Below are 24,795 nucleotides of genomic sequence, written 5' to 3'. Positions count from 1 at the left end.
CTTCCTGTATGTGAGCAGGTGAGACACACCTGTGCCGTGGATCCGACTGTCTGGACCAGACCAGGACACCTCTGTATAGATTATCAATTTGGGTTCAGCTGCAGTTCGTCATTTTTCGGCAAAACTTTCCGTCACTTTTTGAAGACAGAAAGTCCCAGACGCGTCAGGCGGCGGTGAACGCGAACCTTCCGCTCTGTTCGGACTGACAGCCGCTGAAATGGCTCCACCCTCGGCCTCCTTCCTCCTCCTCATCCTCCTCCTGGCCATGGTCTTGGTCCGGACCGGAGCGCCATCATGCAGCGGCGGTTTCCGCGCCGGGCAGGACGACTTTGTGCTTTATGCAGAAGACGCGGTGAAGGGGGGAGCGGTTCTGCTCTCCAGTGCGCATGTGCCATCTCCGGAGGAATGTGAGCGCATGTGCTGCACGGACCCGCAGTGTAACCTGGCGCTGGTAGAGCCGCGCGACGAAGGAGCGGCAGGAGCGGAGGAATACCGCACCTGCGTCATGTTCGACTGCGTCCACAGAAACCGGTTCGCCTGTAGGTTCATCAGCCAGACCGGGTTCCGGAGCTATGTCAAGGAGTCTGTGTTCGTGAAGCACCTGGGGGCTCCGCAGGGCTCAGGTGAGCACAAATAAAGTAGTACCACGTGAACAAGTGAAAGGCATCAGCATCATCTATACCAGGGGTGTCAAACTCATTTTAGATCAGGTCCACATTCAGCCCAGTTTGATCTAAAGTGGGCCAGACCAGTAAAATAATGACTTAATAACCTATAAATAATGACAAATTCAAGTTTTTCTTTTTGTTTTAGTACAAAAAACCCCCCAATTAAATTATGAAAATATTTACATTTTACAAAAAAGATGTGAAGAACCTGAAAAAACAAAAAATTAATTTGAAAATTTGTGCAATTTTAACAATATTATGCCTCGACTTATTATTTATACATGTACATTACACACAATGTTACATAAACATTTGGTAACAGGCAGAATATTGTAAAAATTTTGGAGTTTGGAACTAAAATTTGAACAATTTTTACAGTATTACATCTCTTATTATTAACACAACTACAGATCACAGTGGATCTATTATTGCACAAAACATTTAGTAACAGGCAGAAAATTGTTCAAATTGCACATTTTGGGTTGTTCATCTTTGTTTTTATTTATGTATTTATTTGCATTTTATTGTGAAAGAATAGTTTTATAAATGTAAATATTTTCACAGTGTAATGTTATTTTTTTTCCACTTAAATTTTTTCTACATAATTTTTCACAAAGAAAATTTGTAGCTGTCATTATTTATGGGATATTGTGCTGTTATTTTTTACTTTTTATTTTACATAGGTCTGTATGTAGAACCTGAACCAAAATGATTTTGACAACCTTGACTGTTCAGGTTCATTTTTGCACTTTCATCCTGCGGGCCGGATTGGACCCTTTGGCAGGCCGGTTTTGGCCCCATGTTTGATACCTGTGATCTATACACTGGATGTATTGATCGATGGTCAGGGTGGCATGGGTATGAAGCCAAACAGTCCAGTCTGGCCCGTGGGACAAATGTGCAAAATGCTGAAATTACACATTGCATTACATCAAGGGCGTTAAAAAATAACTTTAGTTCAGTGGCCACATACAGCCCAATTCCTCTCTTTTTTTAAGTGTAAAAAAGTGAATTTACATGAAAATATTTACATTTACAAACTATCCTTTCACAAACAATGTGAATAATCTGAACAAATATGAACAACATGAAATTTCTTAAGAGAAGTAAGTGCCATGTTAACAGTATTATGCCTGTTACTAAATGTTTGGTGCCTTTACACTGTGATCTGTTAGTTGTAATGCACATGTGTGAATGATAAGCTGATGCAAAAATACTGTTAAATCCCAGCCAGCATGTCCATGTGGGCCCCAGAAGGGTTACATTTGGGCTGCATTTAAGGGTCCCATTTGGGTTTGTCCGCAGTTTCCATGGTGGCCCCACATGTGTTTGCCCATATCAGAATCACAATTAGAGATCTGAATATATCGTATTATTTATTCTTCACACTACTTTCATGTCATTTGCACTACCTCACATGTTATTTGCACTACTTAAATTCTATGTTTTACAAATATCTTAGTTTGCAATACTTTTTATTTTTTAATATAAATAACTGTGCCTTTTACTGATATTTGTTGTTGCTTTACTGATATTTGTTGTCTGTCTGTAAATTCTTGCACTGAACCTGAGAGCTTTGCTTCAGTTTTGTTGTACTTGGAACAATGACAATAAAGAGATTTTGATTCTGATTCTGATATGGGCAAACACATCTGGGGCCACCATGGAAACTGTGGACAAACCCACATGGGACCCTTATATGCAGCCCAGTTGTAACCCTTCTGGGGCCCATATGGAAGTCACACTTCTTTTTCATAAGAAATTTCAGGTTGTTCATGGTTATTCATGTTATTCATATTTTTAAAAGATTGTATTATATTCATAATGTAATTTACTTTTGTTCTTACTCTAATGCATAGAGAAAAGTTTGGCGTTGACATCATTTATAAGTTGTTATGTTATTAAAGTATTATTTAACAGTTCCAGTCAACTAGAGATTTTATTGGGCTGTATGTGGCCCTTGAAAATCAGTTTGACACCCTTGAGATAAAACATGGAAATCCAGGTTTCAAAATACTGGTCCAGTCTTCTCTCATTTTTTGAACAAGCTCTCATTTTTTTAATTCTCTGAAATTGGCTAAAACTAAAAAGGCAAAGAACTTATGTGAAATTCTTGAAGGCCTTGGTTTTTCTTTTACCTCAGCAAATCAAGAATGGTAAATTGTATGTTTTTTTCATCTTTAGTTTTATTTTCCTTGAATCTTTCCTTTTATTTCTGGCTTTCATCATTATGTTGTATGGTGTATATTTCCAAATTGTATTTGCTCAGCATTATTCTGTATTTTAATCATGACATTTTTTTCTTCATGAGAACTGATCATTGAAATAAAATTTCAAAAACAAACAAACTTTTTACTGTGAGTCTATTATGTAAATATGGTTTAGTTTCACTGTTGCATCATGAACAGATGACAACATTTGTTTGGGTTTTACTTCATGCACCACTTTTCATCACGACAGAACACAGCTGCTGTGTTTGTTGGCATTTACAACAAAGTGTGTTTTACAATGCGATGACGTTCTTCCATATGTCAGCGTAATCCCAGCCTCACCTCCTCCTCCTCACCTCTCCTCTGTCTCCAGGTGAACATCCTCCACCCATCGCTGTCGCCGGTCGGGATGTTGTCGTTCAACCTGGATCCACGGTGACGCTCAACGGCGTCGAGAGTCTGGCTGTGGGCGACGCCTCCATCAGCGACTACCAGTGGAGTCTGGAAAGCGGAGATGACACCGTGAGCATGCAGGTATGACCACCCAGTCAGCAATCAGACAGCAGGTCACATGACTACAGGACTGAGCATCCCCCACACCAGTATAGTCAGAACCGAAATCTGGTCCTGAGTGTCCCCCAGACCAGTAGATTCAGGATCACACTAATCATCCTTTTCATTCTTTGACTGTGACTCTGCAGAAAACCGATTTCCCAGACCAGGTTCAGATCTCCAATCTGCATCCTGGGACCTACATCTTCCAGCTCCAAGTCACTGACTCCAGGGGAAAATCCAACACCGCCAAGACCACCATCCTGGTCCTCAACCCTGATGAGTCCACCTGTAAGTGCTCATGGGAAACGGAGTCCTTCTACTAACCTTAAAACACAGATGAATTAACTGTTTTTTAGTGTTTCTTTATTTTCAGGTTAAATTTCACTTGATTTATAAAGCTCTTGTTCATTAAAGGTCCATACTGTCCAAAGACATTTTATTCTTTTATGACAAGAAGCTTTAACATTGTCGGTAAAAACAGAACCAAGCTGACTGCACAAACACGGGGGTTAGTTCAAGGTGACGTGTTCATCAGAGTTTTTATTTAGACTCTGAAAAGTGTAAAACCCTGATTTTTAATTTTCATATCAATAAGCAAAACATTAATGTTAAGATGCAGACAGATAATTCACTTCACTGATTGATGAACAGATTATCAATCAGCTGATTTTAAACTCTGATGTTCAGTTGAGTGAATCAGTGTTTGTTTCTACAGTTATGAACCACACCTCGACTCAAACTGGTCCGACCAGAATATCTGACCTCGGTGCTTGCACAGTCTGGTCCACATGTGTCAGCTTAGAGGGGTCACATGACCGTCTATTAATCTCTGGATCGATCAGTGTTAGTTTGTCAGAAGATCAGTGCTGAATCTTAACAGGTTGTAAAACTGTTGAATAACATGTGACGTCAGCCATGAAACATGTAAATACACGTTACTGTAGTAACCGCCATGTCAACGCTGACACTCCCTGTTTCTGCGACACACAGTGGATCATATATGCATTGTTAGGGAGACTTGGGAAGACTGACGTTAAATAAAAAAATGTGTTGAAATGTTAAATGTTAATCATACTGTGGTTAATGTGTTCAGTTGTAATAATACCACATTTACATGAACCAAAGCAAGTTTGATCTCATTTTCAATCTTCATTAACATAATTGTTCATGAAACATTTTTCTATATTTTTAAATTAGGATAAAGCTTATATGAATAGTTTTACGACCAACGTTTGTTTCCACTTAGAACATACAACATTGGGTGAAAATCTGAGCAAAACATTATGTTAATGAATTGAAAAGAAACAATAAACCACTGTTAAAATACAGGATAACATGAAACTGTGACAGCAAATTAGATCACTGGATGTTCTAAGACAAAAAGATAAAAGTTAGACAAAAACATCGCAAACTGAAGGATTCGTAATATTAAATAAGGTCATAGTGTGTTTATGGTGATTTGGTGCTACATTTCTAAAAGACAATACGATATATAACAAACACAAAAAATAAAATAAAAGATGCAAATTACAGAAAAGACTCAACAAAAATGGATAAAAGATAGAACAAGTTGATAATGACAAAAGACAAAACAAGATGAAAATGAGGTAAAAGACGAAAGATGACGGAAAGAGGCAATGATGGAAATGGCATAAAAAGACCCAATAAAATTGAAACAGCATGAACAATACAACTAATAAAAGATGACATAAAAGATAAAAAAAAAAAAATGCTATAAGTTATTGAATGAAAATGCTGTGAAAAAAACTAGACGAAAACGACAAAAACAGAACTCCATGAAAACATTGTAAAAGACACAACTTACAAAAAAAAGTGCCACAAAAGACAAAACAAGACGACAATCCCATAAGATGGAACTAAATAAAAATGACACAAAAGAATAAACAAGATGAAAACACTATAAAAGATAAAAAAGATGAAAATGATGTAAAAGATGCACCCATACGAAAATGACATATAACACAACTAACTAATGATGACATAAAAGATGCAAAATGAAAATGGCATAAAAAAAAAACAACAACATAAAAGACAAAACAATAAAAAATGGATGCAAAAAGACACAAGGAGAAAACAGAAGTAGCTTATCCACAGCTTTGAACTGATTTGGATTTTTCCACTTCATGCTGTATGATCTCTGGGTGGTTACTGCTGACTGGTTGCTTGGTGACTGGTCATCTGTTTACTTGATGTTCACTTGTCTTCCACTGGTCTGCAGTGTACTGCCTGGCTCCTGCAAAGGTCGGTCCATGTCGAGCATCATTTCCTCGATGGCGTTACGATGCCACCACTGGCGAGTGTCAGGAGTTTGTGTTTGGAGGCTGCAAACCAAATAACAACAACTACCTGTCCAAAAATGAGTGCACGCTGGCCTGTAGCGGAGTCACAGGTAACTGGCTCCACACCTTCACCTCGACTGTGATAATTCAGTTTTTTATCGCGATAAAACATCACCCAGACCTTCCTTCTCCAGTAGTTTTCTGTTTTTGTGTCCACAGCATCGTCTGAGAGGAGAGACGGTCTGCTTGTCAAAGGTCAGTCCCACAATGCACCTCTTCATGTCATCTCCACTGCATGCTGAGGATGTCAGGTTTAATGTGTGTGTATGTGTGTCCAGAGGTGTGTGGGTCATCATGCGGTACTAATCAGCTGACTTGTGACAACGGATGCTGTCTGGACAAAACTCTGGAATGTGATGGAGTGAAACAGTGCGAAGACGGATCTGATGAGGACCACTGTAACAAATGTAACATACACTCACGAAACATAGACACCAATGCACGCTAAGACATATCTAAACACGGAGTTCTTCGTATTCTGTAAACATTAATGAAAGAAACTTTAGAACTTTCCCTAGTGCCTCCTATAGGACACACTGGACCACCTTCACCAAAGCTAACAGCGTACAAGCTAACACAATGTTTTTCAACCTTAGGGTCGGGACCCCATGTGGGGTTGCCTGGAACTCAAATGGGGTCGCCTGAAATGTCTAGTAATTGATACAAAAAAAAAAAAAAAATTACTAATAAAAAATATTTTTTAATGATTCAATATACAGGGTGGGGAAGCAAAATTTACAATATTTTGAGGCAGGGATTGAAAGACAGTGTATGACCAATTAGTTTATTGAAAGTCATGACAATTTATTTGCCACAAGAAATTTTACATAATAGAAAATGTTTTTATTCTGTGTCCTCCTCCTTTCTCAATAACTGCCTTCACACGCTTCTTGAAACTTGCGCAAGTGTTCCTCAAATATTCGGGTGACAACTTCTCCCATTCTTCTTTAATAGTATCTTCCAGACTTTCTCGTAATAGTTTTGCTCATAGTCATTCTCTTCTTTCCATTATAAACAGTCTTTATGGACACTCCAACTATTTTTGAAATCTCCTTTGGTGTGACGAGTGCATTCAGCAAATCACACACTCTTTGACGTTTGCTTTCCTGATTACTCATATGGCCAAAAGTTTCTGAAAAGGTATGGATAATAGTGTTAGGTATGATTATGACATCAATATATGTTTGGTTTCAAAACAATTGACGTAGTGCCTGCTGAGAAAAAACAACTAAATGTTCATTGTAAATTTTCCTTCCCCACCCTGTAATTAAAACACACATTTTCCCTGATCAAAATCAAGTTAAAATAAAATGCAGGATATAATATCTGAGAGGGCATATCTTGATTGACCTGATCATGTGACCGCATGTGCTGGTACACTTCAGCCTGCCCGGACACAGTCGCAGTCAGAAAACCGAACTGAACACAGAATGGAAAGATTTCTTCGCCTGCCTGGTCCCGCTAAGACATCTCATAGAGAAAGATGTCTCCGTTTTGAATGTCTGGGGTCGCTAGAAATTTGTGATATTAAAATGGGGTCATGAGCCAAAAAAGGCTGGGACCCACTGAGGTAACAGGTATAGAAGCTCTTAGCAGGACGAGGAGTCACACAGAAACTCTGGGATTCTTGAGGAAACATGCCAGTAGTAGGTTCAGATTCACAGAGTACGTCACTGCAGTAACTGACTTTAGATAAACTGAACTTGTTTTGTGGAACCGAGAACCCAGAGTTATCCTTATTTCAGGATTAAAACACAGAGTTTATGCTAGACCCACTTTTCTTGGAGCAGGGCCCTAGTAGACCCAAACACCATGGTAAAGAACAGGAAACACAAAGTAATCTTCATCCTCCTCTTCCTCAGTGAACCGGACTCTCAACCGCCTCCTGAGTATTGATGTCAGCCAGAGGAAAGGTGAGTCTAACCCTAACCTGAAACCTAACAGACCAGCTGCTAAATCCTGAGAGCTAACAGGCTCCATATTAACATGTAGAGCTAACAGGTTACATGATAATACCCAGGAGCTAACCAGCTAAATACTGACATCTGAGAGCTAATGGGCTACATCAGTGTTTCTCAGCTGGGGTGGTGCCATCCCCCAGGGGGCATTGGGACACCATCGGGAGGTGTTTGGAATGAGAAAACTGAGAGAGGGGCGCTGAGACCAAAGTGGGGGGGGGGCGTTAGCCTGTAGAAGTATCAATATCAAGCAGCATGTTATGTCCATGGTGAATGGAATGTCCCCAGGAAAGGTACGTCAGTACAAGGGGCAAGACGCTCATGATGATGTAAAGGGGCGTTTGTTCAAAAAAGGTTGAGAAACACTGGGCTACATGATGATACTCAAAAGCTAACTGGCTACATGCTAATAGGCCCATTCTAGTCTCTATGCTCAGTGCAGGTCTAACATCTGAGGACTATTGGCTACGTTCCAAGCCCAGTGAGCCAACAGCCCACATGCTAACTGTGTGCTAACCCTGACCATAGCGTGGTGTACGGAGCCCCCTCTCACCGGTCCATGTCGGGCCAGTCACACCCGATGGTACTACGACCCCTTGAACAGGAAGTGCCAACGCTTCACCTACGGAGGCTGCAACGCCAACGACAACAACTTTGAGGAGGAGCAAAAATGTAGCGATTTCTGCAACGGAGTGACAGGTAGACATTTCAGTGTATATCTGTATGGTTTTGTCACGTTAACATTTTTTGTGTAGATTTTCATTTTCATGCTTTTCTTTGTTTCAATTTGTGCAGCGGATGATGTGTACTCGCCAGGCATGTTTAAACGCTTTGAAAGTGAAGATGAAGATGAAAGTGACTCAGGTGTGAATGTTACCTTCATTTCACTATAGCATTTTGAGATTCTTTTGAATGACAAATGTTTTATAAATGCAAATTACTATTATTATTATTTCCTAGTTTAAGTCAGTGTAATGTTGGTGTGTTGACCCTCATTGGTCTTGTCGCATCCCCAGGTTCCGTCGCACTTGCTGTGATTCTGGCCGTCGCCATCTTGGCTCTGTTGGCGATCCTCACCTACTGCTTTCTGAGGGCGCGGAGGGAGCGTGCTCACCAGCCCGTTGCCACAGGCCCCGCCCATGTGGCTCTGTCAGAACAGGACACACTCGTCTACAACAGCACCACCAAACCTATATGATGTCACCGCCACCTCTAGAATGACCACTGACCTGCAGTTTTCCTGCCTGGTTTTCTCACATGTTCCTTCTGTTTTCCATTATTTTTCTGCAGTTTTTCCTGATTCTGTTTTGTTGTTGTTATAGTTTTACTCTGTGTCTGTATTTTTCTGCTCTTCATTTTAGATAAGTGTGTTGTATTTTTCAGTCTAAGCATGTTTATCATATTCACCTTTTCTTCATGGTAAAACTTTGTCATTTTTGTTCATTAATATTTATAAAACCCTGCATTTGTTTTTGGGTCTCAGGGACAGTTTGATTGTAAATATGATGTTTTTAATGTTTTTATTTGATAATAAATATGTGGGAACAAATAGCCTAATGACTGATGTCAGAGTTCAGTAGATCACCCAGAAGTCCTGCTGCTCCATAAGCAGGACTTCAGTTTATTATAGGTTTTATTCTTTTATTTTACAAAATATGTAGGTTGAAATCAAACCATTGTTTAATTTTCCCTCCATTTTTTTTTGCCATGAAAAGCAAAACTAAAAAAAAAATACTCTGTAAAGATCACATCCAATTTTTCTGGGTGGAGATGTTTGTAATGTTTTAAGAGCTAATATCTATCCGCATGTTGTTTTTAATACCATTTTCTGACCAAAACATACAGATTCATGATGAAGGGCCAAAAGATAAAATCTAGTTTTGTTTATGACACCATGTTAACAGGTTCTGTACTAACAGGCATCTTGATATTAGGCCTTCATCTTAGGCTTATACAGCAGGTGCTGTACTAAATGGCTCCAGGCTACTGGGCTCCATACAAATGGGGATAAAAGAAGTTGGGATAGCTAATAGTCTCCCATCCTAATGAACTTAGTGCTTACAGTCTCTATTTTAAGAGCCACTATGCTAACAGGCTCTACATAAAATGGTTCTATGCTAAAAATATTAGCATAGCTAATTCCAATGAGCGAGGGCAAATCCTAGGTGACTGCTGGAATGAAAAAAGTAACGTGACTATTTGTTTTCCTGAAGCTCTAGTAAGTTACTTACTGGTGACAGGAAGTAGTATTTATCATAAATAAGTTGTCAGGTACAGATTAGGTGGACATGGAAACAGAAGTACAGTGATCCATACTTTCAGTCGCCTTCAGGGTTACCTGTCCGGGAAAAAAACCCCACAAAAACTCAAACTTGTGTCTTTATATTTTATTCATTTTAAATCAAGGTAAACACAAATATGACAATAATAACCATAAAAATAATATCAAAGTATGTATGGAATAGAAACATTACTGGCTTGTAAACTGAAGAATATAACAGAATCAATATCAAAGAAAATTACCAAGAAATCAATAAAACTTTCAACTAAGCAAATTCTTTTTTCAGGCTTCATTACTGATTAGTAATCTTTAGGCTTTATTCTTCAGACACATCCATGATGGCACTTTTATTTCTGTTTCCACCTTTGGGCAGTAAAATCCACGACAATTCAGGCATAGTGACGTGCCATGGTGGTGATCAGAATAGCATCACTGATCAAAATCATTATCATATCATAGGATATACTGTACAACATAACAGACATGTAGAATCAAAGTAAACTCCATTTAATTAGGAGCTATACAGAGCACATCATCAGTTTGTTTGTAGATGTGAAGTTGATGTTAATATCAGGTGTGTTCCACATTAAACAGACACCGAAGCATCATGAGACATTAACCAAAACCCAACGTATACTGGTTCAGTGAATGCGATGTTGAAGGTGTAGAGGTGAATCAGTTCATCAGAAGAAACTCTGAAGAAAGATAGAGATCCAGCAGGAAAGTCCACATACACCGCTTCCCTTCCAGAGGAGAGGGAGGTGGGGTAGCGATTGAGTTGATGATACATGTCCTTGTGACAGACATAATAACCCATATGAGAGCATTCTAGACCCCAGGACTTCTCGTTTCCTCCAAGTTGACAGTCGTTACCGCCTCCTTTCCTTCTGATTCCTTTGTAAGTCACTGTGATGCGAACCCGTCCTGTCCTCTCCACCTCACAGTATTGGCGACCAGTCAAACCAGTTGAACACAGCAGCTGAGAATACCTGTCAAATCTGTCTGGATGATCAGGATATCTTTGATCGTCAGTCCTTTGAATTTTCACCTTCCTGTTGTTGTCAGAAAGTTCAAGGTTTGTTGATACAGTGTTTGGATCCAGTGTGAGTTCACAATAATCTGATTAAGAGAAAACAAAATGTCATCTGAGACATCTAATGAATTTATTCTTTGTACATTCAGATTAACAACACATAGGTAATGCGGAAAAATGACTAATTCTGCTGATTGCAATATTTAAGTAAATAAATACCACAACTAGACTCTGTATAAAGTTGACAATGTCCTATGTTGATATAGATCAAATTAAATCCACACTTACACTTCTTCATACCAGGTATCAACCACTTTGGTCCTCCAGGTTCCACTCTGGAGAAGGAAACACACTCAGACTGATTTTCTATCAGACATGAATCCTGTTATTTTGCTATGCAACAGGTTTGTGATACCTCGTAACTAGCAAGCAAGCATGTAACCCACTAATACTTCCTGCAGGTTGCATTGAATTTGCTGTAGCCTACATTTAAACTGGTCAACTTCACCCTTTCCTGAGTTCCTGTGGTTAACTCAGTGCTGGCCAGGTTACTGTGGCTGCTTGCCATGACCAGCCCACTCAGATCAGGTGACGCAAATGTTAATGCAATTGGATGTTGATTGTGTGACCTCGTTCTTCAAATTGAACAGTGGACATTGGAATTTTGGTGCTGTATTCCCTCATCTTCATTCATTGTACTGATGATAAATCATCAATGTCAACAGTTTAGGTATCATTGGGTGAGCTCACACAAGTCAACATGCATTTGCATTGGTAAAAGTTGGATGAAATTAGCCAATACACCCTCAGTATTTTTCACTAGTCAATATGGACAACTGCAGATGAAATAACAAAGAGGGAGGGAGGGAGGGAGGGAGGTAATACCTGAGTGTGTCCAGTCTCCACTGTGGATCCTCCAGTTGAACAGAGAGAAGCTTCACTCCTGATTCTCCTAGATGATTATAGCTTAGGTCTAGTTCTCTTAGATGGGTGGGATTGGACTTTAGAGCTGAGACCAGAGCAGAACAGCCTTCCTTTGTAACCAGACAGCCTGACAATCTGGAAATAAGAAAAGGTTGGTACTACAAAAAATTTCCTTCAGCTGTTTAATTAATTTACTGGAACTACATTTGAAGACAAGTAGAAACAATAATTAGGAAAGCACTACATTCTGACCTGAGAGTCTCCAGTGTACAGTTAAGACTCCTCAGTCCAGTAGAAAGTAACTTCATTCCTGAATCCTGAAGATCATTGTTACTCAGATCAAGCTCTCTGAGTTTGGAGGACTGGGAGCTGAGAACTGAGGACAAAGCTTCACAGCTTCTCTCTGACAGACTACAGTGGTCCAGCCTGGAGACAAAAATAAAGATTATTTTATGCTTTTAAAAAATACTGTAGTATATTAAAATGATCTCCATTAAGAGACTGATCTCATGAAATCACATTGTAAGTCACACCAGTTCTTATGGCATTTGGCGTGCTATACTTATGCATTTTTGTCCTTTTGTGTGTTATTCAACGGCATTTGATCATGAATGAATTTATTCCAAAATCTCCAGTTCACATATCCGTAACCGCTAAACCTAATCCTTAGTGCATGGTATTTGATGTGGTGTGAACATACATGTGGAATGCTTATAATGCATACAGATAACACGCCAATTCAAAGTGGAGTGTATATTTACGCAATTTCATGATATCATGTTGCCATTAAACACTATCAATACTCACAGAGCTTTGTTGGAGGCTTTTACCACTGGCATCAGCCTCAGAAGAGTCTCCTCTGATGGATAGTATTTCTTTAAGTCAAACACATCCAGATCTTTAGATGATGACAGTAAGATGTAGGCCAGAGCTGACCACTGAGCAGGAGATAGTTTATCTGAGAAGAGACTTGCTGAATTCATGAACCATTGAAGCTCATTCATCAGAGAAAAATCATTCAGTTCATTCAGACAGTGGAACAGATTAATCTTGCTCTCTATAGACACATTCTCACTGATCTTCTTCTTGATGTACTCAACTGTCTTCTGATTGGTCTCTGAGCTACCTCCTGTCTGTGTCAGCAGACCTCGTAGGAGATTCTGATTGGTCTGACATGAAAGACCCATGAGGAATCGGAGGAACAAGTCCAGATGTCCATTTGGACTCTGTAAGGCCTTGTCCACAGCAATCTGGAGGAGATAGGTTAATGTAGGTTTGCCTCCAAATAGTTTAGACCACCATGTTTTTTCTGACAGCAGATTAACTCCAGTGTTGATGAAGGTCTGATGGACGTGAAGAGCAGCTAGAAACTCCTGAACGCTCAGATGGATGAAGCAAAACATGATGTTTTCATACATCCCTTTCTCCTCTTTAAAGACTTCTGTGAACACTCCTGAGTAGACTGAGGCTGATCTGATATCAATGCCACACTCTGTCAGGTCTGATTCATAGAAGATCAGGTTTCCTTTCTGCAGCTGCTCAAAAGCCAGTTTTGCCAGAGACACAATCATCTCCATGGTCTCTGAGCTCCAGTGTGAATCTTTCTCTGATCTTCCATCATACTTCATACTCTTCAGTTTGGCCTGAACCACCAGGAAGTGGATGTACATCTCAGTCAGGGTCTTGGGCAGCTCTCCTCCATTTGACGTTTTCAACACATGCTCCAGAACTTTAGCAGTGATCCAGCAGAAGATTGGGATGTCGCACATGATGTGGAGGCTTGAAGATTTCTTGATGTGGGAGATGATTGCATTGGCCTGTTCTTCATCGCTGAATCTCTTCTTGAAGTATTCCTCCTTCTGAGGGTCAGTGAACCCTCTGACCTCTGTCACCAAGTCAAAACAGTCAGCAGGAATCTGACTGGCTGCTGCAGGTCTTGTAGTTATCCAAAGGCGAGCAGAGGGAATCAGGTTCCCTTTGATGAGGTTTATCAGCAGCATATCCACTGAGGCGGACTCTGCAACATCAGTCATGATGGTGGTGTTTTCAAAGTCCAGATGAAGTCGACACTCATCTAGACCGTCAAAGATGAACAAAATCCGGAAGTCTTCAAAGATGCAGATTCCTGCCTCTTCAATTTCAGAAAAGAAATGGTGAATCAGGTCTACCAAGCTGAGCTTTTTCTCTTTCAGCACATTCAGCTCTCTGAAAGTAAATGGAAATGTGAACTGTATGTCCTGGTTGGCTTCGTCTTCAGCCCAGTCCAGACTGAACTTCTGTGTTAAGACTGTTTTCCCAATGCCAGCCACTCCTTTGGTCAGAACTTTTCTGATTGGCTCACCAGTGTTAGTTGAGCCTTTAAAGATGTCTCTACAGGTGATGATTGTGTCTTGAGTGTCTGTTTTCCTGGATGCTGTTTCAATCTGTATGACCTCATGCTTCTTATCGTCTTCTTCAGTTTTTTCCACTGTGACGTAGAGATCTGTGTAAATCTCCTTGAATTTTCTTTTGATATTTTTATTTCCTGCTTTTCTGATCCCCTCAAACACAGACTGAAACATATTTGTCACTCTGGATTTGAGTTTTGTCTGGCACTGGGCAAGAATCTCTGGGCAAATAAAACATACATAAAAGAGCTTAAAATCATCAAACCAATGAGAGAATATTGCTTCAGCTTTAATGACATGAAAACAAAAAAACTAGTAGTTGCATGGAAGCATGGCTGCTTGGTCTATTGTGTAACTGAAATTAGCTTCACATATTCAATATAAACTTTGACACCTTTTTGCTAACTATCCATTAATTGTACGTTATGTACTGGTAAAATGCATTGTGTAATGTTTGCACCTGACGACAAGCAATGTCGGCTTTCTAAGAACATAGAGTTCAAACCACTCACTTTTGTAAATTTGTCTTGAAAGTCGTGACAACAGAGCTATTGCTGATGTTTGAGTCGTTTCACTAGTACACTACTCACATATACATATAATTACATGTTTTGCTTAATATTGAAATCATGTAGCCTACATTCACTTGGTTACTGTAAAAATGTGCTCATGAACTATGGGTTCTTTTGTAAGTCACAACAATCACTGTCAGGTCCAGCTGCCTAATGTTTGACTGGTGATGTCTTCTGTTGTTCAGCCCTTCCTGACTCCCATGTCCAGTGTTTTGTCAAATGGTTCAGATGGATCAATCTCTGGGACTTTATAGATGTTTGGATACCACAATAAAATAAGTGCATTCTTATTTTTTGTTACAATTTTCATTTTAATAATCCTAACAAAATCCTTAAGTGCTACATGATGAATAAGTCTGTGACTTACCTTCGGGCTCAAAGGACAATTTTGACAATTCCTGCTCAAGATCATTCCTGTTTATCGCCACCAAAATAATTCTGATGACTCTAACAGTGTATAAACTGTAGGTTTTCAGCAGCTGATTCAGTGTGTCGATTCTGTTTGCATTCTCCAGCTGACATAGTCGGATTAGTTTGAAGCCTTTCAACAGTGTCTTGTCCTGCAGAAGCCACTTGAACTTTTCAAAGTCTTCAGCTCCCAAATCATCCAAAGTGTCTAACAGGATCTTTCTAGGTGTCACCATCTGTCCTCCCTGCAACAGTCCAAAACATATGAATGAATCATCAAATAAAACAAAAGGGAAGCCCTTGATTTTTTTTTTTTTTTTTTACCTCAGGCGTGCTTGTCATAGTCATTCAAAGTGGTATTTTATGATACATTTGGAGACACCATATTGTATTGAAGTACTTGAATCTGTTCTTTGATTTGTTAAGTGAAGACGCTAAAAGTTTATACATTTGGCCAATAAACCCACTTTCCAATGAGGGTAGAATAATTATGAGTGCAACAGTATCTTGAAAACTGAGCAAGTATCCAAATTCAGACACATTTCAGGAACATTTCCATTATATTTTACATTGTGTCTGGGCCTCAACAGTAACATGTTGGTTCTTCTGTGCATTTAATGTGACTCTGTCTGGAACAACATACTTTGAACTAAGAAACTGGTAGTTGAGTGTCACCCATCATACGCTGTGCAAGCGTCACCCAGACACAACAGATTTGACAAAACACCATTTATCTGAGGTTCTTACCATCAGTTTTACAGCATCAGTGGCACCACTTATTAGATCATCTGGAGGACAATGGTCTGTACAGTATGCTCTGACTCATCTGGGCTGATTTATGTGGGGTTTTTTTGTTTTTATTCTCAGGTGTTTTTTTTTTTTTTTTACATTTCCTAAGTCAACATTGTTACTGCCTCTTCCAAATCAAAACTATGAGTCTCTCTTTTTTTCAAGTTGTCATCTATGTCTTTAATTACTGCCATGACCTCTTCATCATCATATTTGTCTTCAGGGTTAGCCAAACATTGTAAACCCAATGGGTTGAGTCCAGACCTCACTGGTCCAGGTCCACGCTACCACATATAGACTTTCCCACAGCAGCTAATTATTGTAAAAATGTTAAAATAGAGATCTGGTTTAAAAGACCTAGTCACAGGAAGCAGAGACTTAGACAATCAAAGTTTCAGTTGAATTCATATAATCTGTCATGGGACTGGTTTACCTGGTGACCTCTGGTGATTTGTATTAACTGTGGAGGTCATTTATGATCTCAGTCCCATGTGAATGTGCCGTGTCCGTAAATTTTAAAAGGAAAAATTCCACCAAAAAAAAAATCAAAGTACCCTCTCTAATTGTGATGACATCTGTTCAACTTGTTTCCCAGTTAAGGATGATGGAGGCTGGAGGTGATGAAAATTAAAGTCGAGGTGTAAATTCAGGAAAGGAATGTTATGATATTACTTGATAGTCACTGAAAGAGTAGACTTACATCCTGCAAAAGAGTGACATCTCAAAAGACAATGAGATGGATGACATAATGACAATTACAGAGGGGATATTTTTCTATATCAACAGTTACCTGGAAGTGGTGAACCCAACCTTAACATCATGATCAAGGTAAAATGTGAGTAAATTCAAGTTTAAAAAAAAAAAAAGAAAAGAAAAAAAACAGAATGAAACCCAGTCAAGGAGGTTCATTTGTAAATCCCTGAAAGTCCACAGGTTAAACTAGTCCTGAATGAAGAGGGCTTTAGTTGAATCACTATCAGGGCTGTAACTTAGTAAGACTAAAGCACATTATCTTAAAATGTGTGATGAGACTTTACTGTCATATGTTCATCACACACATATCAAAAAGAGGAATGTTTTGGCATTTCTCTCATTGATGTACAGTAGTGGAAAAAAAGTTTGCGAGCATCCTTAAAATTTTACATAATGTCAAATATTATGAAATATTTGTGGAAGAATCTTTTTTGTGTCTCAAAAGGTGCAAAATGCAAATGATTTTTTATTTTTTTTAAATACTTAACATGGAAAAATAACAAAACTGAATTCTTTACAGTTTCAACATGTCATGCCCTGGATGTGTTTCATTATCTTGCTGGAACCTCTAGTTTTGACCTCGACAGAACAGGACAGATTCAGAGTGGAGCATGTGGGTTTGGAGAATGGAATAATACTTCCCAGATAGCAAAATCATAAAGCAAAATCATCAATCAGCTTAAATCTGGCCCAAAACTGGCATGCCATTTTGGCCAAGTTCTGGGCGGATCCATGGGCCCTAAATGGCCCAAAATAGGCAAGCCAAAATCAAACCAGAAGGAAGCCAAAATTCACCCAAAACTAATTGTGGACTTCCAAAATATAGCCATAATTGTCCCAGAAAAGCCCCAAATCCCCATAATCCAGCCAAAAAGTAGCCAAAACTGACCCATAGAGAGGCTAAAATTCACCCAAAATTTGTGTTGATCATGCTTTTAAAATGAAGTGGGGTTTTCTTCTAGGTAGAAATTCCTGCTCTTTGCGCAGTGTTTTGGCTTTACAGAAATATGCCAAAACACAACCAAAAAACATCCATATATGGAATAAGATGTTGCCGCTCTTTAGTCAATCTTCTGGCTTGCCATAAACATGCCATACATCCCTATACTTGATTCCGCTCTCTGCCCAGTCTTTTGGTTAACCAGACATATACCATAACTCAGCCATATTTTGCTGGTGCCTCCATATCTATTATGGATAACCTTAATCATACCATAGTTAAGCCTAGAGGTTTTCATAATGCCAAAACAAAGCCAAAAATGCCAAATGTATGCCATAATACTGCCAAAATATTTGCTATCTGGGTTGGCAGAGTTCAACAACTTAAGAGTGACTCTTAATGCAATAGATCACAAATGGAGTGTCCAAAAACCTTTTTCAACCACAGTATAAGGCATGCAGAAGTTAGTATAAGATCTAAGAGACTAGGTGCTTGTATTCAAATATCCAAGGTTCAAAGCCATGTCCTCTCTTCATGACCGTTTGTTGCATCTTGTTGTGTCACTTCCTCTTGTTTTGACTTTTTTGTGTCTTCTCTTAAATCTCCTCTTCATGAACTTTATTGTTCTGTTTGACAAGTCTTCCACAGATAACCTTTCTACATTTTAAAATGAAAAATAAAGGCATATACCGGGGTGTCAAACATGTGGCCCAGGGACCAAATGCGGCCCGCCAAAGGGTCCAGTTCAGCCCCTGGGATGTTTTTGCCAAGTGCAAAAATTCCACAATCTTGAACTGAATCAAGCAAAAAAAAAAAAAAATTAGCTTGAATTACGGAAAAAATCTTGAATTAAGTCAAAAAAAAAATAAAAAAAAAATCTTCAATTAAGTAAAAAAAAAAATCTTCAATTAAGCAAAAAAAAAAAAAAAATCTTCAATTAAGTAAAAAAAAAATCTCCAATTAAGCAAAAAAAAAAATCTCAAATTTAGCAAAAAATCTTGAAATAAGCCAAAAAAAAAAAAACTTCAATTAAGTAAAAAAAAAATCTTGAATTAAGCTAAAAAAAAATCTAGAATTAACAACTTAATTTTTTTTAGTGCAAAAAATAACATCACATTATGAAAATATTTACATTTACAAACTATCCTGTGACACTAAAATGTGAATAACCTGAACAAATATTAACAACCTGAAATGTCTAAAGAAAATTCAGCACAATTTTAACAATTTTCTTCCTGTTCCTCAGTGTTTAGTCTCTTTGTAGATCTGATCCATAATTCACATGTAGAAATGATAAGTTGAGGAATAATATTGTTAAAATTGCACTAAATTTTCTTATGTTTTGTAATTTAAATTTCAGGGTTTTTTTTTTTTTTTTGTATAGTTTATAAAGTAAGTATTTTCATAATTTAATGGGTTTTTTTTTACACTAAAACAAAGACAAAAATTCGGAGTTGTCATTATTTATGGGTTATTATGTTATTATTTTTCTGGTCTGGCCCACATCAGATGAAATTTAGCTGAATATGGCCCCTGAACCAAAATGAGTTTGACACCCCTGGCATCACTGACACGGTTTTACTTGACAACGAGTGACCCGATAAAAACAGCTCCACGACCCATTTGGGGCCCCGACCCTCAGTTTGGACAAGGTCGACATTTTGTGGTGGTTTAATGATTAACCGACTGAGTCCTGTACTTGAGTCATGTACTCTTTTTCAACATTAAAAACCTGGAAAATGGTTCGAAGTGGATTCCAGCTGTCTGGTGTTTGGTGTTGAAGTGTTTTTGGGATGTTTTTCACATCATTCGGATTCACTGCGTCTCCGTCGGAACTTCCTCCTTTAAACCAAACGTCTCCACATCCGCTCAATGAAGATTATTTTTTAATGTGATGCGATTAAAAAAATAAACTAAAATAAATAAATAAATAAATAAATAAAGAATCAAACTCTGAAAACACCAAGGTAAACTCACCGAATCCGAGGAGGCCATGGTGAGGACCTGGACCAGTACTTGGACCTAGGCCTGGACAGGACTCAGGTCGGACTTGGGCTCATTCCAGACCGAATGGACTGGACAGAGGACCCCCTTCACATGCCGTATTCCCTCCGGTTCTCAGGTCTTACAGGGTGAGTCCGGTTGTCCACAGTCATAGAGTCCCCCCTGATGTTTTTTTTGGAGAAACTGCTCCAGACAACTTTCACTTCTGCGTTGGGCGGGACATGAGCTGCGTGCGTAAAGGGTGCGTAAAGTTTGCGTAAGAGAAATTGGCATGATTCCCATTCAGGCCACGGTCTGGACAAAGGCCCGCATATTTGTCTCCTATGAAGGTTAATGTATTGATGCTGACTTTCTCATCACCATAAATCCATCAAGCAACACATGATGGATTTAGTGAAATGGTTTAAAATTGTCCAGACACCTGTACAAATAAACACCTAAAGATATAATACTGTTATGAATTTGACTGGACACAACTTGAAATCATAAATATCAGACTAAAACTGCAAAGCTATGTGGATTATTTATAAACAGAAACTATAATAAAATACAGAACGATAGATAGAACGATAGATAGAACGATAGATAGAACGATAGAACGATAGATAGATAGATAGATAGATAGATAGATAGATAGATAGATAGATAGATAGATAGATAGATAGATAGATAGATAGATAGATAGATAGATAGATAGATAGATAGATAAAAACAGAAGTGGTAAAAAATCTGGACAGTATAAGATGCAACAATAAGCAGTAACGCGTGAAGTAAAATAGCATTTTTCAGTGGATTCATTCTTTCATTTTTTGATATTTCCAAAAAATTGTATCTTATTAAACTGTTTCAATATCAAACAAACAAAATCTTGAACTGAAAACTGTGTGAATAATATTTTATAATGGTACATGTAATAATTCATGTAAAATTCTGTTTCTCAGCTTTTCATCATCACCATCATCATCATCAGACATGACTGTTCAGAGGCTCAGTGAACATGGAAACACTGTCATTTTCTGCAACACTGACAAGTAATAATAGTCATTGTAGATGCTTGTTCTTATGTTCAGGTAATGATATATTGTACTGAAAAAGTCCGTTTTCTTCACTTTTCTTTGCTCTGAGTAGAAGGTTGATAGATAGATAGATAGATAGATAGATAGATAGATAGATAGATAGATAGATAGATAGATAGATAGATAGATAGATAGATAGATAGATAGATAGATAAGCTTTATTACAGACTCACGGTCCACATTAAACTTGTGATTTCATCAAAAATATTATTCCAGATACTGTCATATTGTCAGGTACTATTTAAATAATGTGACACAGACACACATAATATAAGACAATAAGATGAGAGACAGGACTGTTTGTATAAACATGCAAAAAATGAAGGCCATAGTGTGCATTTTTTATGCTAATAGGCCTACACAGTTTTTCTACATTTTTAGACACTGAACGGACATGAGTATCAAAGTTGTTGTTTTTTGTTTGTTTGTTTGTTTGTTTGTTTTTTAATCAACCTACTACTCAGAGCAAAGAAAAGTGAAGAAAAACGGACTTTTTCAGTACAATATATCATTACCTGAACATAAGAACAAGCATCTACAATGACTATTATTACTTGTCAGTGTTGCAGAAAATGACAGTGTTTCCATGTTCACTGAGCCTCTGAACAGTCATGTCTGATGATGATGATGATGATGATGATGATGATGATGGTGATGATGATGAAAAGCTGAGAAACAGAATTTTACATTAATTCTTTACATGTACAATTATAAAATATTATTCACACAGTTTTTAGTTCAAGATTGTGTTTCTTTGATATTGAAACAGTATAATCAGATACAATTTTTTGGAAATATCAAAAAAATGAAAGAATGAATCCACTGAAAAATGCTATTTTACTTCACGCGTTACCGTTTATTGTTGCATCTTATACTGTCCAGATTTTTTTACCACTTCTGTTTCTATCTATCTATCTATCTATCTATCTATCTATCTATCTATCTATCTATCTATCTATCTATCTATCTATCTATCTATCTATCTATCTATCTATCTTTTTCCTCTCAGAGTTGGTTTTAAGGATGTTTTATGATGTTGTAACCCTATTGTCCGGTCTTAAACATGTCAAGGTCAAGTTTATTTATATATATATTTATTTATATATCACCTTTAAAACAGTGCAACTGTACAAACAAATGAGTAAAATACACAATGTGATAAAATATTTTTAAAAAATACTTTACTGACATGAACAAACTGATCAGAACCCTTCCTTCATGTAACATGAACCCTCCAGACCTTTATTATGAAAGTCCACTTCCTGGGTGGACCTTGTGGAGTCCAGATGCGGGTCCAGATGCAGGTCACACCAGATGCGGTGCTGGGCTCTGACTGACCCGGGACACCATGCGGAACTGGAGTCGGGGTCGGGGCGCAGTGCCGGTCCGGGGTAGACCTGTCACTTCCGTTGTGGACCAGAAGGTGCGGAACCAGAAGTGGGTCAGACTGGCCACCGTGGTGTCCTACGTCCTGTCCGTGTCTCTGGCCGCCGTGGTCCTGGCCGTGTACTACAGCCTCATCTGGAAACCCAGCCCCGGATCCGGACTGACCCGGACCGAGCTGGGCCTGAACCAGACCCGGACCAGGTGTGAGGATGGTCTTTGTGACTCAGACTGGACCAGGTCGGCTTTAACACACACGGACCCGCACACCGACTCCACAACCGGGGGTCAAACTGGTTCCGATGTGAACCCTCAGACCACCGGACCCGGACCTGCAGACTCCGGTCCACTTCAGGCCGAACCGGGCTTCACCGGCACCCCTGAGCCGCCTGCAGTCACCGCGGAGGACCCGTCCAACCTGCCCACGCACCGGGACCCGGGCTCCGAGGGATCTGAGTCCGGGATGGAGGAGAAGTGAGCAGGTCCAGACCTGATGGTTTTTGTCCTTTTCGGTGGAAGAAACTTCTGGTTCATGTAGTTCAGGATCCTGTGGACCCGGGTCAGCTTATATGAAATGACCCTAAGTCCTGAAAACACTGAGCAGCACAAACTCACACTCACCTTTGGCTTCACCTTTATTATTAGTGTTCATGTGGTTTATTGTCCTCATCTCTTGCATTAACCCTTTCATGCATAGTGGACAGTTCTTCTCCAGCTGTTCTCTTGTATATTCATGGATTCTGTTGTTTTAGTTCCATATCAGCCATCACAGTGGACACTTACACTGCAACAATCTAAATCTGACCAAGTGTATTTGTCTCATTTCTAATCCAAATATCTCATCACGCTTAAAATCAGACAGAATCACCTAAAGAGGAACTTTACACTGAGATAGAAGAACTGATTTATAGACAATAGATCTGCAAAATCTGGTTTCAAGTAATCTTACCAAGATAATTTTCACTTGTTCCACTGGCAGATTTTTTTTTTTTTTTTTTTGCTTGAATTAAGCACAAAAAAAAAAAAGTTCCTCTTCAGGTGATTCTGTCTTATTTCAAGTGTGATGAGATATTTTGACTAGAAATGAGAAAAATACACTTAGTAAGATTTAGATTTTTGCAGTTTTTGCATTTTTGCACCATCCCATACACTGCAATTCATACTGTTACTGTAACTTTACTGTTCTTGATAAACCTGATCTGCACTAACATGTTTAAGAGTAAATCAGTTGCTTGTTATTGTTATTAAACTGTAATTAACAGGGCTTTTTTTTTTTTTTTTTTACTTTTTTTTTTTTTTTTTTTGCATATTATCTCCAACATGTGAGAAAACATCAGACTACCTGCATTAAAAATGTTTTCATTTCATAGTTTTCACAGTTTATCAGTAAATATGTTTCTTTGCTTCAAAAATGTAACGCATGGTGTCCAGCTGAGTGGATATTTTTGCAACTCCATGAAAAATGGGTTCATAAAAACTATTTCAATCGCGTTTTTTTAATGCCTCAAGGAATAAAAACACTCAGGAAAAAAAATCTTGATTACGGCACTCACAATTCATGCATGAAAGGGTTAAATACAGTGTTTGCAGATGTTATATAGAAAAAATACAAAACTTATTTGTAATAAGTTGAAAATACAGTTTATGTTGAATTACATGTATTAAGTCCTTTTCTCATCTAAATTTAGGTCCAGGTCTGTTCTGTTCTCTGTCTTCTGGTTTAGTTTTCCTGGTCTGTAGTCTTCTTGGGTCCAGATCCGTTCCAGGTCTTGCTCTGGATTCTCTCTTGGTTTCACCTGGGGTCTGAGCCAGACCATCAAACTGGTGGATCCATGACACTTGGACTCATCATGTCTCCTCAGACGAATCCTGGAGGGACATGATTCCGCCTGTTCCTGATGATGAACAGGAAGGAACAGAGCAGTTTCCTTCATATCCTGTTTACGTTCCTTAGCCACATTTCAGACAAGTCCTGACTCCTGGTTTCTATTTTCAGACCTGGTAAACACTTTGGCTCCTCAGCCATGGATTATTTACATGTCTTTATGACTTCTGTATTTTTTCAGTGTCTGAATCCCTGTTGTTCATACTTTTTCAGTTTTATTCAAGTATGTATCTTTGTTTCTACAAATAAATAAATAAATAAATACCAAACTCATCAAATATCTCTTCTGATATAAAGTGTTAATTCTCCTCCTCATCACTAATTTCAACCTGTTTTGAGTTGTCTTTTTATGGATGAATGTGGCTTTGTTGATCTCAGACCAGCCTCTAGATAAAGTACATCACCTATTGTACATGAACTTAACATTAAATAGCAAAGAAGATACTGTATGTGTTAGAATACACTGAGATACACTGGGATATGTTACTATAAGATATATACTGTCATAGTTTCAATTTGATACGATATAATGTGTTTGTTACATTATGTCACAATTACAGACATTAAATCACAATACATTAAAGTTTCTTGTCATAGAAGAGATTTACA

The 24,795-nt window shown here is 38.5% G+C and overlaps 3 protein-coding genes across 3 annotated transcripts; 2 read left to right on the top strand and 1 right to left on the bottom strand.

The window, feature by feature from the left end:
• The first annotated feature begins 22 nt into the window (after window positions 1-22).
• On the top strand, window positions 23-9,308 carry LOC115414820 (kunitz-type protease inhibitor 1-like). Its single transcript, XM_030128161.1, has 10 exons — window positions 23-623; window positions 3,252-3,412; window positions 3,580-3,721; window positions 5,673-5,843; window positions 5,953-5,988; window positions 6,072-6,200; window positions 7,656-7,706; window positions 8,280-8,450; window positions 8,547-8,615; window positions 8,768-9,308. The coding sequence occupies exons 1-10, from the start codon at window positions 218-220 to the stop codon at window positions 8,947-8,949; spliced, it is 1,518 nt and encodes a 505-aa protein (XP_029984021.1). The 5' UTR covers window positions 23-217; the 3' UTR covers window positions 8,950-9,308.
• Window positions 9,309-10,123: 815 nt separating this feature from the next.
• On the bottom strand, window positions 10,124-20,049 carry LOC115414817 (NACHT, LRR and PYD domains-containing protein 3-like). The gene is made up of 8 exons (XM_030128158.1): window positions 19,816-20,049; window positions 16,700-16,756; window positions 15,316-15,601; window positions 12,797-14,597; window positions 12,242-12,415; window positions 11,951-12,124; window positions 11,354-11,400; window positions 10,124-11,151 (listed from the first exon to the last, which is right to left on the bottom strand). The coding sequence occupies exons 1-8, from the start codon at window positions 19,831-19,833 to the stop codon at window positions 10,619-10,621; spliced, it is 3,090 nt and encodes a 1,029-aa protein (XP_029984018.1). The 5' UTR covers window positions 19,834-20,049; the 3' UTR covers window positions 10,124-10,618.
• A 2,217-nt stretch (window positions 20,050-22,266) lies between these two features.
• On the top strand, window positions 22,267-22,779 carry LOC115414852 (putative transmembrane protein INAFM2). Its single transcript, XM_030128216.1, has one exon. It carries the CDS (start codon window positions 22,267-22,269, stop codon window positions 22,777-22,779), a length of 513 nt encoding a protein of 170 aa, XP_029984076.1.
• Window positions 22,780-24,795: the final 2,016 nt, after the last annotated feature.

Source organism: Sphaeramia orbicularis, chromosome 24, assembly GCF_902148855.1.
Source record: "Sphaeramia orbicularis chromosome 24, fSphaOr1.1, whole genome shotgun sequence".
In the NCBI taxonomy this organism is placed as follows: Eukaryota; Metazoa; Chordata; class Actinopteri; order Kurtiformes; family Apogonidae; genus Sphaeramia; species Sphaeramia orbicularis.
The sequence above is the reverse complement of the archived record's forward strand: the minus strand, read 5'-3'. Positions and strand labels throughout refer to the sequence as shown.

Coding starts and splice junctions, on each gene's coding strand:
- LOC115414852 (XM_030128216.1), top strand. CDS start 22,267: ATGCGGAACTGGAGTCGGGGTCGGGGCGCAGTGCCGGTCCGGGGTAGA.
- LOC115414817 (XM_030128158.1), bottom strand. Junction 15,602..16,699: donor TGTCATCACAATTAGAGAGG/GTACTTTGATTT, acceptor GGACTGTTGCAG/GGAGGACAGATGGTGACACC. Junction 12,416..12,796: donor AAAGCCTCCAACAAAGCTCT/GTGAGTATTGAT, acceptor TTTTGTCTCCAG/GCTGGACCACTGTAGTCTGT.
- LOC115414820 (XM_030128161.1), top strand. CDS start 218: ATGGCTCCACCCTCGGCCTCCTTCCTCCTCCTCATCCTCCTCCTGGCC. Junction 3,413..3,579: donor ATGACACCGTGAGCATGCAG/GTATGACCACCC, acceptor GTGACTCTGCAG/AAAACCGATTTCCCAGACCA. Junction 5,989..6,071: donor AGACGGTCTGCTTGTCAAAG/GTCAGTCCCACA, acceptor ATGTGTGTCCAG/AGGTGTGTGGGTCATCATGC.